The sequence below is a fragment of the Lagopus muta genome, chromosome 6 (assembly GCF_023343835.1).
Source record: "Lagopus muta isolate bLagMut1 chromosome 6, bLagMut1 primary, whole genome shotgun sequence".
NCBI lineage: Eukaryota > Metazoa > Chordata > Aves > Galliformes > Phasianidae > Lagopus > Lagopus muta.
The window spans coordinates 18,331,881-18,345,013 of record NC_064438.1 but is presented as its reverse complement, the minus strand read 5'-3'; the positions used below and the strand labels follow the sequence as shown (position 1 = coordinate 18,345,013).

The 13,133-nt window shown below is 39.3% G+C and overlaps 1 protein-coding gene and 1 long non-coding RNA gene across 5 annotated transcripts in view; one reads left to right on the top strand and one right to left on the bottom strand.

Moving 5' to 3' along the window:
- The first annotated feature begins 63 nt into the window (after positions 1 to 63).
- On the top strand, positions 64 to 4,267 carry LOC125695447 (uncharacterized). The gene is made up of 2 exons (XR_007377955.1): positions 64 to 621; positions 735 to 4,267. It is a non-coding gene; the product is annotated as an uncharacterized LOC125695447 (long non-coding RNA).
- A 1,060-nt stretch (positions 4,268 to 5,327) lies between these two features.
- CAPRIN1 (cell cycle associated protein 1) overlaps positions 5,328 to 13,133 on the bottom strand; it is a 32,449-nt gene continuing 24,643 nt past the window's right edge. For all 4 annotated transcript variants that reach the window (XM_048949849.1, XM_048949850.1, XM_048949847.1 and 1 more), the window contains 6 exons: positions 12,879 to 13,028; positions 12,523 to 12,673; positions 10,195 to 10,389; positions 9,315 to 9,415; positions 8,433 to 8,496; positions 5,328 to 6,579 (listed from right to left, as the gene is read on the bottom strand). In XM_048949849.1, coding sequence (XP_048805806.1) covers positions 6,515 to 6,579; positions 8,433 to 8,496; positions 9,315 to 9,415; positions 10,195 to 10,389; positions 12,523 to 12,673; positions 12,879 to 13,028 — 726 coding nt within the window. In that variant the 3' untranslated portion in view covers positions 5,328 to 6,514. The remainder of the gene's footprint in view (positions 6,580 to 8,432; positions 8,497 to 9,314; positions 9,416 to 10,194; positions 10,390 to 12,522; positions 12,674 to 12,878; positions 13,029 to 13,133) is intronic.

The window sequence follows — 13,133 nt, the reverse complement described above, 5'->3', positions numbered from 1 at the left end:
CTCCCTCAGCGCGGGGCGGCACCGGGCTCGGCGGAAGGGGAGGCCGCGGGTCTGAACGGCGGCGCTTCGGAGAGCGCATAGGCGGCGCCACTCGTGTCCGAGCGACGGCGCAGCCGGTTGTAAAAACGGGCTGAAGCGCGCTTGAAAAAGTTTTAATTCTTTTTTCCCCGAAATAAACATCGCTTGCAACGTCTGACTGCTCGAGCGAGCGCCCCGCCATGGCGGCCCTGCGGCCTGAGAAAGGGGCGGCGGGACGGAGCGCGTGCACGGCAAAATAACGAGGCTGTGTGGTGCGGTATCGTCCGGTAATGAGCCATTAGAGCCTAAGAAACGTCAGTTACCTTGCATCTCAATAAAAGTACCGCTCAAGCTGTCGGGTAAAAGAGCAGCTGCAACGTCAGCCGAGCGAGCTGCCTGCACAAACACGGCTATTGCTGGCTCTTCATACCGCCAGAACGAGTTCGGAAGCGTTTAAAAAGCGGGTAACAGCATAAGGGAGCGCGCTTAGTACCGCTGGGCAGATGCTGAGATAAATATCAGTTTCAAAACAGCAACACGTGCAATCAAACTATTGAATTCAAGCTCTTTAAGGCTGTGGAACAAACCTTGAGGAGAAGCCAGGTATCCAAACGAAATCACCAACACAACAGAAGCACAGCAAGTCAATTCCTGAGGGATAGCTGTGGAATATTTGCTTAAAAGGACATAAAACATTGAAACTACTTATGTTTCAGGTGCTTACATACGCCACGAGCCAATTTGTTTTAAATGGAGAGGTAAAGAACTGTGAAGTTGTAGGAATGTTTAAGGCCATCGGAAAACCAGAGCCTGCAGGTTAACGAGAAGGTAAGTCTGAGAACTTATTTTGTGCAGTAGATGCATTACTAAAATTTGTTCTAATATGGAATAGCCTTAAAAATTATGAAATATATATGAAATATATTTTCATTTAGTACAAGTGTAATGGATACAAAAAATCAGCTGAACACTTGATCCATTAATTAGGTATCTGAGCACATCTATACAAAGCCGAAACTGGACATCATAGTTGGACTGAGCCAGTTACACCTGCCTGATTATCTCATGAACATAAAGGGATAGGGGAGATGGGGGCTGGAGAAACGTAACTTTTGGTGCAGCCCATGATCCCATTAAGGGCTAACGCTGATCAATTTCACTCAGTCACAACTGTCAAGTCACAATGTCATTTTGCTAATACAGTTCTCTGAAACACTGCTCAAGTTGACTTTATGATGTCAATTTGGGAAACAATTTTCCTTCCTTCCTTCCATTAATGCTAGACCTACAGAATTACAAATAACAATTACATCGTATTCAAAAAGCCTAAGAAAATGAATAGGATAGTACCTCTTCTAATAGATAAACCATTTAGAAAATTAGTTTCTTATCAGAGTCTTTTTGATAGCACACTAGAAATTCAACATATCCAGTTTATGAGACAGAAATCCAAGATGCTGCTTCTAAAGCTGCATAAAAGTAGATGAGGGTGAGGGCTTTCTTTCAGGTACAGGAAGAGACATTTTCTTTAAAAGTCCACTTACAGCTTTCCCTTCAGGTTACATCCCTCAATTTTAACGTGAGATGATTTGAATGCAATATCAATCCCTAAACATCCAGGTGCCGTGCTAATCATCCTTATTTCATCTTAGATGATGTGCTGATTGGGATGAAAAACATTTATTGCCAGGGAATGCAAGCAGTTGCAGATGGGAGAGTTTTAAGGACCTTCTCCCTCTCCCTCTGAAAAAACATAATGGCCAAACAAAAGCAGCTTAAGTCATTACCTTTCTGCATGAGCACGGAGTATGCCGATCTCACATTAAATGATGGAATTTTGCCAAAGTTAATATGAAAACTCCTTGTACTTAATTCTGCCACTGAACATAAGAAATCTGACATTAGTACAAGACTAATTGCCCACTTAGCTTGTGATCTTGTGATGGAATAACTACAGTAGTTTTATAATTTATAATTACAAGGACACTATTGCAGTTTTGCAATGCATTTTCCACAAGATGATAACTATATTTAAGCTCAAGTTTTAAAAAGAAAACCATTCTCTTTTGAAGTTCAAAAGGAGAATTTTCTTGTTTAGAACAATTTTTTGCTTGCTTCTCAGACAAAGCACCCAGAGGTAAAAGTTAAGTCAGGTTAAGTCAGTTAAGTCAGGTCACCCAGAGGTAAAAGTTAACTACCCATCTCATCTGCAGAACTGATGGTGCCAGCACAAATAATTAAATGCCTTCATTTGTTCCACACTGAATGCAGATGGAGCACTGTAAATAGGAGCACAGATCTGAAAGACTGAGGCAGTTCTATTTGTTTAGTTGCAAAATGAGCTTTGCACGGACAAGAGGAAGAGCTTTATTTTTCAAGATGTGACTTCGACAGTCTTATTAATGGAATTTAATGTCAAGCAGCTTCCTCGTGTCCCTTTCTATCTACAGCAGACTTGAGATAAGAAATCTGAAGAATACCACAAATTTTGCCCACTGACACTTAACATCTGCACCTCAGATAAGCATTCATAACAAATTATTCTTGCAAAGAAATGGTAAAAAAGTCAGCTACTTAGCTTGGCTACGTCCAGACCTTCAAATAAAGACCAGGAGTGTCAAGAGTCTTCTGATCATTTACCTTATTCTGCTGGATTACAAAGTTTTTGCCCTATCTGCAATTAACCACAGGAAGTTACTGCTTTCTCACTATTATTTATCACACCTTGAATATTTGCCTAGGGTTAAAGCCATTTCAACACCTAATTATTCAAATGCCATTTGGGGAGAGAAGGACAGCTTGTCCATTCTATAGTGACAATGTACACGAAGGTAACCTCCAACCCAATCAAATAATCTGCCTAAAACATAACATATGTGGGATGTATGGAGAAGACTTTTAAGGTAATGAAATTCTCTGAAAGTTACAAAGTCCCAGCAGAATACACCATTAGCTATTATCCAGCCATCACTGTCATTCTTGCATCTACTCTGGATGATGTCTAATCATAAGACTTCAATACTTTACTGCCATACCCTGGAAAGAAAAATGGCAGTTAAGCCTAGGATTATAGATTTACTATAACAAAATCTAAAATTTGTATTGGTGGACTCTTTAGAAGAGAGCCAGTACATACAACTAAGTAGGACAAGATTGACCTTAGGTACGACAAGCAGCTCATGATTTAAGTTATGCAACATGTCCAGAAAGGTCTGAAATGTCCCAGATACAGTAACATTAGGTAGAAACATCTGAAAACTCTGGAGCCACCTCACGGATGATTTACTCAAGAATCCTTTTATGACACACTGCAGTGCTAAAAGCTGGTTCTCAAACACGTATGTTATCACAGCCTTGCTACTAGATAATGAAGTCCCAGCTGGGAACAAAAACACTTCTCTCGTAATAGCTGCACACACCAGAAGGCAGTCATTACTTGTCTGTAATGCTCCAAAGAGACTAATTCAGGGAAGAATCAAGTAAACCACCATGAGAGCAACTGATGTATGTATATACAGGCTCAAAAGTACGATATTTGCCCCCTGGTGTCAAAAGAAAGGGCTCTACAACAGAACCAGGCCAGAACTGCTACCTATTTCACCTGCTTACCATCATTTTGTAACTGTTCCATGTTCACAACACAGATTTCTTTTTCCCCAAATGAAAGTGATCTTGAATTGCTTTTGATCTGAGTGCAACTCAGATCTAGAAGTAATCTAAGCAGTGATGGTACTTGAAAGCTCTGAAGTCCTCTCTCTCTCTCTCTCAATACAGTTCTTTAAAATGTGTAGCATCACACTTGCACTGCAGTGGACCAAGCAAAGAAAACAAGCTGGACCCTTACAATCAACCATAATGTTGACTGACAAACCCCCTGAACAGGCCAGAAAACCAGTTAATGAATCTATGTGCCATACTGTGACTCGAGGCAATTTTTCAGTATACTGTTTATTAGCTGCATGTATTGAGATTAAAGGAGTCAGTGCAAATTCCCAGATTAAACATGTATTAAGTACTTGTTTATAGTTATTATCGTTACACATCTCCCTCTATCAGCATACAGTAGAACAGCTATTCTAAAGACCATTTTCATACACGAAAAGGCTTACAACTTTGCATCTCAAATAAGAGGCCTCTCAAACACCCACGTTTTATTAATAAATTTAAATTATGCTTCAAAAAAAAAAAAAAAAAAACTTAAGTGGAATGTTCTGATCAATTCAGTGGTCTTTAATTCAGTATGCTGCAAGTTCACTATCCAACTACAATTAACTATTGAATTCGCATTTGGTGTGCAACAGAAAAGGCTGAATAGCTTATATTCTACCAACCATTTCAAAGTAAGCTGATGCACACAAAAAGAAAAAAAAAAATCACTGTTTCCTACATCAGTTCAGCATTAAAAGGTTTGTCTTTTATTTTTTTTTTTCCAGTTAAAAAAACCAATTGGGACTATTAGCTCAGTAACAGCTTCCTAAAAAAAGACACAGAACAGCAACTTCTTACCGGACTGCAGGTTTTATCTTTACACTGGCTTGGAATGTTCCTAGGCCTTGACTACAACTGCTGTGCTTCTAGCCATCAGCATTGTTTCAAGGTGTTTGCTGTGTAGCATTGTCTTCAAAAGCTTATCACTCCTCAGTAAAAACTTTTCTTGTTTGTGCTCTTCACGTGTAAAATGGAAAAGTGACCTTACCATCTATCTGTATGCACTATTCAGCAACAAAGTCAAAAAATACAAGTTGTTCTGAAAGTTCAGTTATGATACAACGTAGAAATGTCCCTCTGGGCAAAACTCTCAGCAAAAACAACTTTCAGTTCTGTATATAACAGGTAAGCAATGGGTAGCTGTTCCTTAACGTCACCCTTCCACACGTGGGAATTATCTGATGAGCAACACAGCGCTTTTCTTCTTGCACATGCTATAAATGCAACACAACTACCAACACCTCTATGGAGGCAGCTATCAATATATTCTCCCTACTGCAGAGAGAGTGCATGTGCGCAAAAGTGAGGCACAAGTGATTTTCCAAAGATTATACCACAAGTATACAGTAAAAACTTGAGTAAAACTTGGTAATTTCCAGCTCCTAGTCTTATGCCATTTCTTCTAGACATTGCTGCCTTGATGAGAAGGAGAGTCTCCACAAGAAGAAAAACTTCCTAGATGTCACAGGTATTAGAATCAAATGAGAAAACGGGAGTTTGACAACTATTCAGGAAAATCTTTCATTGAAAAGAGAAAACCTTATGCATTGTAAACCCGTTACATTAGATTTGTTTCAGTCGCTGAAAACCAGTGTTCAGGATACAATTTTTATAAACATGTTTTATTTGTCTTGCTTATACCATTAGAACTGGAACTGCTGGCTGTCATTTCCCTTAAAAGGGGAAATCAATTCAAACACATACTGGTGCTTTTCAAAAGATAGCAATTAAAAGGGCAGCAGCAGCGGGCATTTGAGATTTCTTAAAACCTTCAAGGCTGCAGGAAAGACAAAAGGACATGTGACCAAAAGTGTTATGATTATCCATTAGAGATTTCCATCAGTACCGGCATCAGTTATTTAGGTGATAATACAGCAAAGTCAAGTATTAGTGACAGACAATGTGCAAGTCATAAGGAATGATAGAGAGTACCAATCCTTACAAAAGTCATTGCTATCAAAGAAACTTAAATGTGTTTCAAAGAGATATCTAAATACTTCACATCAAATATACAGTGGCCAACCAGATTATAACTCGCGTTTGTTGCAAAATTTTGTTGAAGTGCCAAATGAAAGCTTTTTTCTTTAAAAAAATTACACAGTAACATTAGCAGTTATGCAAGCGACCCTACGTCCTTAGCCACAGTAAACGGGGCCCTGGTGCTGAGCAGCGCTGTAGCTAAGGGCGCTTCTTCTTTGTCAAAAACTGGCTATAAGCCTGCTTAGGGAAATATGCATCGCTACACATCTGTAACTGTTCAGTGCTTCAGTTTAATATGAAAAAGCTGAAATGCAGTTGCTCTACCAAGCCACACTTCACTTTTTCAATCCTTTCATGGGAACATTAAGTTTCGTCACATTAGGTTTTGCCACCACAGTAATTCTTTATGAATTTGCAGATTATATCCAAATTTGTTGCATCGCTTTTAATGTCAGAAGTGAGTCTTTGCTTTTTCCTGCCACTTCAGTTAACCATGGAGAGACTGGATCACCCTGAAAATTGCCTTTTTTTGCATTATTCTTAGCAAGGGTGAGGAATCTGAATCTCATGTGCAAGGCTCAAGATGATGCTTAGGACAGAACATGCAGAGTAAACGTTGTTTATTTCTTTCCATATCCAGGTAACATAAAGCTGGCAACTGTAGTCCTGTCATTATGGGTAATGAAAATAGTCCCTTTACAACAAACTTCCTGTAAGGGAGAACAAATAGATGATAACTCTTCTGGTAACATGTATAGTACACTGGCCAGTGTGTTTTTGGCGTTTTCACGTAATCCTGTGAATTTGTTTAATTCACTTGCTGAGCGTTCATTTGAGGCATCCCTCTGTTTGGTCTTGGGGGTCCTCCACGACCTAGAAAATATGTGAGAGGCACTGGGATTATGCAAGGAAACAAAACAGAAACAACAACCACCACCACCAGAAAACAAACCAAAAAACTACAAGCTCTGGTCTAAACTAGGTATTTGGGCTGCAGATGCTTTTCAGAGATTCTGTACATCAGAATTCAAGAGTGTACAGCTTGTCTTTACAGTTTTCATCTTTATCTCAATACCTTTTCCCCCAAACTATGAAGCTGTAACCACTATGAAAAAATTTAGTCATGAGATACAAAGATTGAAACTGAAAGTTTTGAAGTAATGTAAAACAATCATTGGTTTACTGCAGTTTTAAATACTGCAAGCTAACTGATCATATTTTTACTTCCATTCTTTCTTAAGAAAGGGACTGTGTGCAGCTCACAGTGTGAGAGCAGGGAGCTGCTGGAGAGGGTCCAGAGGGCCACAAAGATGATGAGAGGGCTGGAGCACCTCCCCTTCGAAGACAGGCTGAAGGAGAAGGGCTTGTTCAGCCTGAAGAAAAGAAGGCTGTGGGGTGATCTCATTGCAGTACTTGAAGGGAGCCTACAAACAGGAGGGGAATCAACTCTTTGAAAGGGTTGATAGCAGCAGGACATGGGGAAATGGTTTGAAGTTGAATGAGGGAAGATTTAGGATGGATGTCAGGGGAAGTTCTTCACAGAGAGAGTGGTGAGGTGCTGGAACAGGCTGCCCAGAGAGGTTGTGGATGCCCCGTCCCTGGAGGTGTTCAAGGCCAGGTTGGATGGCTCCCTGGGCAGCCTGGTCTAGTATTAAATGGGGAGGTTGGTGGCCCTGCATGTGGCAGGGGGTTGGAGATTCATGATCCTTGAGGTCCCTTCCAACCCTGGCCATTCTGTGATTCTGTGAACTGTTTGGTGAATTTCTGTCAGCCACACATCACTGATAACAAACATCAAGACTTCATTCATTATAGCTGAGCTTTCTATACAATGCTTTCAGCTTCACAACAGCCTCACACTAGGTTTAATTCCAAGCCACAAGGCACAGGATGGTGCCTTCAGTACCAAGAGTCAAGATCAGAACTCTAAGTGCTTCCTCCTCAACAACAATGAGAATCTTAAGTTATAATCAGAGAGGTTCAAAATGTCCGTATGAGAACAGAGCTCATCACCAAACATCTATTAGAAAAGAACTGTGGAAAACACTGTTGAAAAGTAAGATTTAGAAGTTCAACTGGAAGCCTCATGAGTACACTTTTGTTTGTTTCCTGAGATGAACACCTGGCAAGCACTCCCAAAAAGCTACAAGATAGAATGCTTCCACTACCTAAAAGCAATAATTCTTCAGGACCAAGGAAGAGAATAACACGTTGTATCCTTAGATTAAAAAAAAATAAGTCCTTGCAACAGATGCAGTAATTCATCTCTTACTGCCAAGTAAAACACAATTCTGAAGGCTGACAGCCAGTTAAAGCCAGATGGTAGCTTTATTAATAAATTTTACTTACAAAATATTCACACATCTAACTAAGCAGATCTTATGTTATGACAAATCTGGAGGAAAAAAAGAATCACTAAGTTTTTCATTATTATCTGCTACATTTAAAGCACCAAAAACAAACGCCTTTTTAATTGCTTCTCAAATTCAACAGGCAGCTAAATTTCTGTAGGAGTTCACAGGATAACAGTGTAACTCAAGACAGAAAGGACCTCAAGAGGTCCTTCTTCCAAAGCTGAGTCAACTATGAAGTCAGAGAAAAGAAAGCCTATTCTTCAACTGGGATCTACTGAATAAAGGATTGAGGTTGCTTTAATACACAACTCCAGAAATTGAATCAAAAGATTCCACTCAGCTCAAATCAAGCACACGCTACTCAGGAATTACCTCGAGGAGCTCCCCGAGGCCCACTTTGTCCAGAACCACGTTTGAAGTTCTGCTGATATCCATCCTGAAGCATAAAAATGGGAAAGTTACGACATAAACCACACACATTTTCTTGGTTTAATAGTTACCAGTAAAATAAAGAGCTTTTAAAACTATCTACACTGATGAAGCACCTGTGACTCCAGCATACTGCATTCTGTTAGTTTTAGTTCTTGTAAGGAAAACACATTCTTACTCCTACCAGTATCTAGCAGCTATAATAATGTAAAATAATAAATTCCTTGTCCAGTTCCAGGATATTTTCTTCAATACAAGTAACAAATGCAGACAGAACTACTGTTCAGTTTTTTTCTGGACTGCACAGAAGTCAGACAGATGGGTTTCTCACAGAACCGGTCAACAAAATGAAGATTCTAACACCAGTATCAAAGTTAGCCATCTCATCTGTTTATAAATACATGTTTGAGGATGAGCAGTCATTTTCCAGTCAGTCAGACTAAGCTTTGAGCTCACTATACGCTTCCTACAGAACAATGTATTTCTATACTGATTTCAGAATAGCATATCAGAAATGCTGAAGACAGGCAGCCCCTTACAAGCTTGAGAAGTTCATTTCAATGGATTTAAGTTCTGTGGTCCTTCCTCACAGAGCTGTGAAAACTTGAGAGAGTTTTTAATAATTCAACTAACTTTGCTTTAGCTACTTCAGAGACCACACAGCCAAACAGTTCTCCCAGTTATAACTAGCCATCTCAAATTCTGCTATTTCTATGCATCTGTAACTTCTGCCTTCATTAGCGATAAAAATGTCATAGGAAAACTTTCCACTCATTGCCTTGCACTCATGCTTTTGCAAATGCATGCATTTTCCTTGTATCTTACCCGCTGGTAGTTTGAATAATCTCGAGGAGCATTAAACTGGGGCTGCGTGTAACCACTGTTCGGAGTGTTGGAAAATGAGGGACGGTAGCCATCATATCCTCCTAAGGAAAAACAGACAAGTCTTCACTTGGAAATGACAACCTGTTACACAAGGCTTTTCTTTCTATGGTGGCGTAAAGAGCTTTTAACCTAAATCTAAGGGAAAATAAAACATTTAGGAAGTTGTTTCTGCAAGTCAAGCAAGTGTTTGCAACTTCAGTGGTAATGAATATCTAGTAACAAGTGGGAGGAAAAACCATTATGTGCATTTCTCCAGTATTTTGAAATTTAATTTACATAACAAATCCAAAACTAAATGTAATATTGGGATCTAAATCTGACAGCTGCAGCCTGCAAAGTCACAACTGCCAACTCAGACTGCTTCTGAGTAAAGGTTTTCCTGAGAGACAGGAAACAAGCCCAAGAACAGTTTCAGTTTAGAAGTCTAAAATCTGGAATCCGGATCAATTTTGAACAGACAAATGGTGAACACAATACTGCCAACTATAATCAACCATATTTTTATTATGCAGCTTTTTCCTCTTTTCTCCAATCACATAAGAGGATGAGAAAAGGGCACTAGTCTAACCCCCTGTCACTCAACAAGGAAGCTGCATCTTTTCTATTCTAACACGCACACCCTGGCTATCTCTGCAACACTGAAACCACATAAAATCATCTCCATGACCATTTATTATTCATCCATCCAGAACAACCGTATCATTCTTCTGCTCCTGTTAATTCCTTCAGAGCAGCGACTTCTACATTTCTCTTCCTTTACTTTTGTATAATCAAACCCATTCTCAGTATGATGGAAATTAAAACTCTAAGAGCCATTTACCTCTAAATCCATTTGCAGGTCCCCTGTAACCATTCATCAAGCCGCGAGTCCCACGTGATCCACCACGAGACACTCCCCGACTGTTGTAGTAAGGCTGACTGTTACGTGGAAATCCAGTATTCTGTTGGGGAGGTTGCTGATGGTTTCCTGCCACTTGATGGGTCTGGTCCGGAGAACCATGGTAAGTACCAACCACTGCATTTGAAGTGAGGAGAAAGTACAGTACAGAATCCTGAGTTTCTGCATTGACATTCCCACATATGCTCATCTTCTAACTCAATATACAAAGCTCGGAAGTACCCCTGAACACATCAATGTATGCTTACCCACTGAAAGAAAATTAATCTGCAGAACTGTGTCAAATTTAATTCTGTGAGATGTCTGACAATGAAGGTAAATCAGCTGTGTACCACTTTTAGATTGAGCCAATGTCAAGAAGCCTCTGGCCTAAGCTCAGCAACAAATATTCCATACGCAGGTAACATTTCTCTGTGTGCCATTTCAATTCCTTTAAAAATCACCAACACACACACACACTCTCTCTCTGTAAAAATAACGTGAACTAACCCATTTCTGGAGCTTCCTTCCCTCTGAACTGACAGACAGCCACTAAAAAGTATTTGTAGTCGCTCTACATTCTCTCTGCTAGGCACAGCTGTGCTGACTACAGGTGAGATTGTGGGAATGTTTTAACAGAGCTGCTGTTCTGACTGTACAGGCTGGGGATTCATTCCTTCTACAGGACACGTAAACCGAGAAGCAAAAGCTGGACAGATAGCTTGAGACTATTTGCTTCTTGAAAAAACGTATGCCACGTTATCTTCACATCACAGGCATCATCAGAAATGGACTATGAACACAATCCAAGGATTATAGGTTCAGTAAGTGTAATAATAGATGGAATTCTGTATCTAAGAGTGAAAGAGCTATAAACTTCAGTTTGATACCAATTGTAAAAGCAAGATCTCAACATTTAAGTGGTAAGATTCTCCCTCCCATTTCATATGCAGGAAAGCAAGTCTTCATTATTCAACAGAAAGCATTACTTCAGTTCAACCTCACTTAGCATAAAGTGCTATGAAGTTCTGTACAGCTCTGTCTCCCCAACCTCCATGCATTCCACAGTCATAGGAAGAAGTGGTCATCCTATGCCCCATTACAATGGGCAGGTTTTGTTCTAAAGCCACTGTAATTTTTTTGTATTATCAGTTATGTTTACTTAACTGCTAATATACTAATATATTATATCATATATAATAATATAATAATGTATATTAATATATATACTAATATAATATAATATATAAGTATATACTAATATATACTAATATAAAGTGAAACACTTAATACTGCATGGCTCACCTTCAACACCACCGTTCCCCAAGTTGTTTTTCTAGTTGGTTTTTTTTTTTTTTTTTTGAGCTATACAATGTACAAGGGAAATGGTAAAAATCTGATTCTCCCTCTTCTCATTCATACAACCCTTAACCTACCTTGCAGGGAAGACAAGATTCAAGACCATAATCGGTTGCAAAGAAGGATCACATTTTTTCCTCACTCTACACCTCCAGTAGCTTTTAGCACTTCACCACTGTCATCCTGTCCTGTATCATGAAATCCCCCTCTGCATCTACACGTTTTATCTGAATGTCCAGTAAGAGGCAGGCTGCAAGGACAGCTTTGCACAAAGCCTCTGTATTATAGCTTATTTTTCTTAACTTGATAACTTGGAAAGATTTTGATTGCTGCATTCAAACTATGCCCAACACTTTTAGAAGAAAGTTTTACATTTTTCTGGACCTTCAGTGATCTGTGAGAACCAATCCATATTTGTTCTCAATTGTAGCCTGCTATTACCTTCTTAGAACTTTACTGAAGCAGTACAACCAACTTTTGTTCCTTTTTATGGCATATTGAAGAATCATTTAATTTTCACATCAGCAGAGCAAGTACTCTACTGCTTTCGTCTCAAAAACAATCCTCAATCTCGTTTGTGATTTTCAAACCCATATATAGATGTGTGTATGTGTATATACACACACACACACAAAAAAAAAAACTAAAATCAGGTAGCAAAATATCTTTGACAACTGGAGAGTTACATACTGAATTCCATGCCTTGCTGGATAGTCCAACCAAGACAGAAACACTACAGATTGCAAAACGAAGCAATAAAATATAGACATTGCCCAGAGGTAAGCATCTTTGCAAAACAAGAAGCATTCAAGAATGTGTGACATGCTCTGCTACGCATCTTAAGACTTCACAGCCTTGATTATCTGCTCTACCAAAGCTATCACCATTTTACTTTTCTCTAAATTAGTTTACCTGTCTGGAGCTGTTCTTGCTGAAGATCTGATTGTTCTACTTGGTGTGGCTGATTGGAGAAGCTCTGGTTGTAACTGGCCTGGTACTGATTTTGTTGCTTAAGGGTTTCTGGCTCATTAACAGGAGGAACGGGTGCATTCATGTTGAATACCTATAATGTTAGAAAAATAGCACTCTGCTCCAATCCATTTTTTATAAATTCTCATCAGATCATTTACAGAAATAATGCAAGACTGCAAAATGAGAATAATCGAAGACTATTTTGTGCAATTACATAACTGATTCCAACACTGTAAAAAAACAACAAAGGGAATGACTACCAGAGTAAAGTAATTCAGAATTCATTTGCTACATACTGTTTGCATGGATTGGAATGGAGCTGCATTAACATTGATTCCACTGCTATGCAAAGGTTTGCTAGATCCAGCCTGGAAAACTTGGGGCTGGGACGCAGCGGGAAGCGACGATGATGACGGGGTCTGGTCTGCATTCAGTGACATTGAAGCCTAGTAATTAAAACAAACAACGCTTTAGTAGCCTTTGAATAGTATTAAGAACTTTAAGAAAACAAGTGCAAAGACCTTAGTTGAATTTCAGAAAGCGAACATTTC